The sequence below is a fragment of the Mus caroli genome, chromosome 3 (assembly GCF_900094665.2).
Source record: "Mus caroli chromosome 3, CAROLI_EIJ_v1.1, whole genome shotgun sequence".
NCBI lineage: Eukaryota > Metazoa > Chordata > Mammalia > Rodentia > Muridae > Mus > Mus caroli.
Genome location: NC_034572.1, coordinates 52048081 through 52054026, shown reverse-complemented (window position 1 = coordinate 52054026; position 5946 = coordinate 52048081). Strand labels below are relative to the sequence as shown.

Here is a 5946-nt window from a genome sequence, read left to right as displayed (position 1 = left end):
GAGTTCCAGGACAGCCAGGGCTACACAGAGAAACCCTGTCTCGAAAAAAAACAAAAACAAAACAAAACAAAAAAAGACAGTGAGACCCAGAGAGCCTTGTTCAAAAGCTACAAAACTGTCATATGAAAAACACCAGTTGGCACTTCAGTGTCTGAAGGTGATGAATGGTTCATTATAGCTGTGAGACACCTTAGTGAGGATTTAAGATGTTAAGGAGATACTCCTACACTGTGCTGTGCCGGACAGTGCAATGCTGAATGGTGCTGTGATGTGCTGTGCCACGCCGTGCCACACAGTGCCACGCCGAGCCTGGGCCGGCCTTCAGAGCCCTTACTTTTTGTGCACATGGATCCATCTGATAAATTCTTTCTCCCTGTTCAGACCCACTTCCTCCTTTGGAAATGTATCATTTTCTAATAAACTCTCCCTGTTTCTGCTACTATTCCTACGACATTATCCAGTTCCTTGTTCCCTGACCGAAGCAGCTTGTAAGCCTTCCAGAGGTGCCCAGTAAACCTGATAGCCTCTGCTATCAGCCACCTGTGCGGGGAAAAAAAAGAATCCTTGCTCATGACTCTACACAAAAAAAAGAATCCTTGCTCATGACTCTACACCGTCTCCTAAACAGACTTTATTATTATCCATAGAACTTATGCCATTCCAACATAGTAATTGTCATGAGGTCCCTTTCCTGTGAAAGAACTTGTGTGGGACGATGTCAGTGGTGTTACACCCAACAACTACTTTCATGTGAACAAATTACATTCAGTGTGCTTAGTCCACGAGTAAGGCCATGGACTAAGTAACCCTGCAGCTACTGGCATCAGCTAGGGTAAAGAGTACACATTTCTTTATTACTCCAGAGACAGTCCAAAGACAATTGAAAGTATCTAAGAAAGAGCCCCAAATATCAGCCATAAGAACACCCCCTTTCTAGTTGTTAGTCAGAGGAGTCCTAATGACCACCAAAACATTTAGGCCATGTTACCTGTAGTTGCCTCTCAGAGATTGGAAATAAGTATGTCTAGAGACACCATCTACTTCAGACACCAGATTGGAGGACCCCAGCTGGATCTGACTGGAAAGCCTCCTCCCTGAGAACTAGCTTTCATAATACTGGATGGTGCTAAGCTTCCAAGGAAAAAAGCAGCCAACAGTCCTACCCAGCTGTGGTGCCTATGACCTGCTTCAGAGATGAGCACGACACGATAGCCTTAAGCGTGCAATAGTGGCACACATATCTCGGCAGTAATCAATGTTTCTCTAGCTGGACTCAAGACCTGATCAACGGGGGTGGGGGGGTGGGGGGAGGGAATCATCCCAGCTACTGGAAAATGAGCTAACTACCTGGAGTCAGTGAGGCCATGGGTCCTAGAGAAGCATTTACTACTGCCACTTTACTAAGCCAGCAGAATGAAATACGCTGCATTCTAAATACTCATGGTTGCACCCACAAATAAGTGTCATCTTCACCCCTCGCTAAAGAAACTTCTCTTGGCAACAGACAGACATTGGAGAAAACCACAACTGTCCAAAAAGAGAACGGTGATTATGGGTGTCCAACCCCCAAAGGATACAACCATAACACAGCTCCTCTACCTTCAGCTCAAGGAAAAGGGCAAAAGACTATAAAAGCCAAAGGACCAGGAAATCGCTGCAAGAATGTGTCTGTGTCTCATAAAAATGACAAGGAAGTGCAACAATGGGTAAATGGCCACAAGATTCTGCACACCAACAGCAAATTTGAATTGTACAGAAAGTAAGGTCCGGCCTTTCTCAAAGTACTGCTATCATGGCATGGCGGTAAATGAAAAGGAGACCAACAGCACACAACAACAGAGAACAGAGAGAACAACCACAGAATAGGATATATTTCTGTCTGGGGAAATGCGGCTGTTTCTTAAACATATGAGTGTTCATCTGAAGCTCTCAAGGCACCATTTTATAGATTTTTGAAATTATCAGTGTTTTCTAAACTGACTTATACTGATCTAAAAGTGAAATAAATAAAGCACAGTATCGATTTCCCAAAACTAACTAACTAACTAACCAACCAGCCAACCAACCAAAAAAATCAGCTAAGTAGAAAGGTACTGATTGATTTTTCAATTCACCCATCAAGGGATGAAGGCTAGATCACCTCAGTCATGTAGTTTAGCCAATCTCAAGTCCCAGATCCTGAGGAGACACTGGGAAAGGGGATTGGGAGAGCACTAGGTGACCCCTAGTCAGAAGGACAAGAGAGTAACATCTAAGAGAAACAAGGCCCTGCTCTATGTGGAAGGAGAGTCCCTAAAACATTTTAAAAGAAGCTGGGCAGATCTAAAAAGGAATACTCTTTAAATGTAGCGTACAGTGTAAGTGGAAAAATGTAGCCATCACAGAAGCCATCTGGAGGCAGGTGGTCTTGACTAAGCATACCCACCATGACACCTCCCTCCCCCCAGCCCACCCCACCCCATCTCTCCCTACAGCTTGACTGCCCTCCACAATCCCTGGAAGCAGAAACACAGCTTTCTACCTTTACACATGTCACTTCCCTCCATAGAGGGTCAGTTGAATTTCAGGACCTAGGAAAGTGCTTACAACACCAGAGTGTTCTTATTAGAATATAAGCTCAGTTGTAAGGAGCATACCGCAGGCCCTGGGCTCATCGCTAGCACCCATTCCCAGCAGTCAAAGATTGTCTGCATAGGACTTCATAAGTCCCATTCACTGTCCTCACTCCCACACTTCCCCAGGTCTCTGGAGCACCTTCCTGCCCTGGGCCTGATCCACTACTCATTATGTCCCTGTCCACACACATCTGACCTTTTTTTCCAAAGCCACTCAAACATCTGGACTGCCTCACTAGCCTGTGGCAAGCATTCCATTGCCCTTCAAGATCTTCCATTCTTTTAAAAACACTCTGAGCAGTTTCTCTCTGCCCCACCTACGGGAGTGTTGGACAATTTCTGCCACTCACTCCCTGGTCTATATTCTAATGCCAGTGACCTTGATGAACCCTGCCAAGTAGTTAGGTACTCTGGCCAGCTACTTAAGCAGGCTTCTAGGTAGTAGCCTGACTCTATACCCAACAGAGACCTGGCTCACAGTAGTGCCCAATAAATATAGTGTCCGATTAACAGCCATCAAAATAATTGCTCAGTGCACCAACCACAAAACAGGATCATGTGGGTTTGTCTAAATGAAAACAAAAGTTAAGGCCACTGTGCCACCACATAGTCCCCATCACAGAGTTGTCCTGCCTTACATTTGACCTAAACCTTAGGTCCTCTCCCAAACCACTTTAGGGGAAGTATGTCCTCGATGGGACCTTCCAAAGGCATCACACTGCAGCTAAACCCAGAGCCTCCATGTCCCTACTGCGGTGTTCCCAGTGGTCTTTGGATGATATATGTCTAAAATTACAGGCCACTATTCCATATTCATCAATATCCACAAATATCTTAAAGGGATGGTTGTTCCCAGCCCCCCCCCCCAAATAGGCTAACAGAAGTCAAGTGACAGCAGAAATCACACATAATGACTCATAGGCCTGACCCTGGGCATCTAATGTCCACCATATTTTCCTGGATACTATTTTTAGTATGTGCAAATCATCTCACAAAAGAAAATAATAATTTAAAGTACCATGAGTTGAAACAAGGCCTCCAAAACAAAAAGTGGCATATGGTAGACAGATATCGCAGGAATTTTCTATTTCCAAAACAAAAGGATGGATCAAAGAATCAACCAAACTAGGGCTAGAGTAACCCAAATTATCTCAGCAGCAATATATACATACATATATATACATACATATATATATATATATATATATATATCCAAAAAGTCTTACTAAACAACACATGTAAGGCAATGTAATCATAAGACAGCAAAGGCTGGTGTCTAATATAGTAAGCAGAGTTTTACAGGAATTTCCAATAATCATATTTCTAATAAAAATCAAATTCCACAACTCCCTCAGTGCCAAATGACATTATGGGTATCCTCCTTAAAAAGCCAGAAGGCCCGGCTCCAAGGAAAGGGAGGTTGCTTCTCTGCTGGTTAAGAGGGGCTCAGAGACCTAGAGAGCAAAAAAAAAAAAAAGCAGAAAGAAGCTTGGCGCAGGGTCCTGAGGCTTTAAACCCTGAAAGGTTCCGAGGTTGCCCTGGGATACAGACGCTCAACAGCTGCCTGTGCTCCGGGGTCGAGCGCTCCGGGACTGCCCACAAACATGCGCCCGCGTCAGGGAGTGCGGAAGCCTGGAAAGAGGAACACAAAGTCAAAGAAGCCAGATAAAGCCTCGAAGGGAAAAGAGATGGTAGAGGCAGAGAAAGCGCAGAAGATGCAGAGAGAGCAGAGGGAGGAGTGGGAGCAGGAGGGACAGGAGGAGGTGGTGGAGGAAGAGGAAGAGGAGGAGGAGGACAAGGAGGAGCAGGGAGCTCAGGGGGAGCAAGAGGAGCAGGGAGCTCAGGGGGTGCAAGGGTGGGATGATAGGGAGGGCAAGCCGCAGGAAAGCCAAAACCTGTTCCCTGAGTCGTTGAACGAAGAAGACATCTGGAAAGCCATAGGCCCCAGTGAAGGCTTTGACGAAGACGTACCGGAATTTCGTCCCCGCCTAATTAGCGTGGTCAGCCCCAGCCTGAGCACTATATCCCTGCTCAGCAAGGTGTCCAGCCCCTCGTGGGGCGAAGAGGAGCAGCTGCCACACAGGGAGGGCTCTCCTTCTGCTTCCAGCAGCGGCTCGTCCCACAAAAGTAGCGTTGGGCTTCTCCCTCCCTCGGGATCCTGGCCTGAAGGGCGCCGGTGCTTCCCCCTCCCCCCTCTGCTGCCCTTAACACTAGCAAGTCTTGGCTGACTGCCGTGATGGCCCCTAGTGTGGGATCTAAGGGAAATCGGTTAGTAAAAGTAACAGGTCACTCCTGGGGCACTAGTGCCTGTGGGGTGCTCAACTACTTACTGAAGCAGTTCTGTCTAAAACCTTAACAGCGTTACTGTCTTCCTTTAAAAGGAAGCAGAGCATTTAGACCGAGCTTCTTGGAGTCAAGAGTTCACATTTTACTGTGGGTGTATCTTAACTGTTGGGGGGGAAAGGGTGGTGGTGTCTTTGTGCATTCTAGGATATATTTTTTATCAGCATACACAAATCATACACACACACACCTGTGACAACCACACTGTTTCTGCCCCTCACCAAATGTTCCCTGGGAACAAAATTTCTCTTGGAGAACCCGAGGCATGGAGTGGCTAAACTGTTTAATGTTTCGTCTGACAGGCTATCCCAAAATATTTCAAACATTTAAGAAAGACTTGTCTGAAGTGACTGTAGATAGGTAAGAAAATGTTTTCAATTATTAGTACTTTTTAAATATTTAGTTAGTTATTTAATGTATGTGAAACCACTGTTGCTGTCTTCAGACACTCCAGAAGAGGGCATCTGATCTCATTATGGATGGTTGTGAGCTACCATGTGGTTGCGGGGAATTGAACTCAGAACCTCCGCAAGAGCAGACAGTGCTCTTAACTGCTGAGCTATCTCTCCAGCCCGAAAAATCTTTTCCTCAGCAAACAGAAAGGAGCAGAAGCTGCTAAATTGGGATCAATGGCCTGCAGCTACTGGCTCGGCCCAGAGAAAGTGAAAGCAATTGCACTCACTGAATGGAAAATCTTTTTTTTTTTTTTTTTTTTTTTTTACAACAGGATTTACTAACATCAGATTTCATGCTCTTGGCCTTGGATTTAATATACTGGCTTCTTAGTATGCAACTGAGGCATGTTTATTACTTTTCAATTTTAAAATGCAAACTGTACCCAAAGTACTTAACAAAACAACACACATATTATAAAAGTAATATAATATAAAAACTGCCAAGTAATATAATTTCATATGAACATGGAGCTAATATCTCTTTTTTTTTAAGATTTATTTATTTATTATATGTAAGTACACACTGTAGCTGT

General features: G+C 44.9%; 1 protein-coding gene across 1 annotated transcript in view; it reads left to right on the top strand.

Moving 5' to 3' along the window:
- Nucleotides 1-4178: 4178 nt before the first annotated feature.
- Erich6 (glutamate rich 6) overlaps nucleotides 4179-5946 on the top strand; it is a 26505-nt gene continuing 24737 nt past the window's right edge. The window contains 2 exon segments of the mRNA XM_021158633.1: nucleotides 4179-4742; nucleotides 5261-5318. Of these exon segments, the coding sequence (XP_021014292.1) occupies nucleotides 4220-4742; nucleotides 5261-5318 (581 nt within the window). The 5' untranslated portion in view covers nucleotides 4179-4219.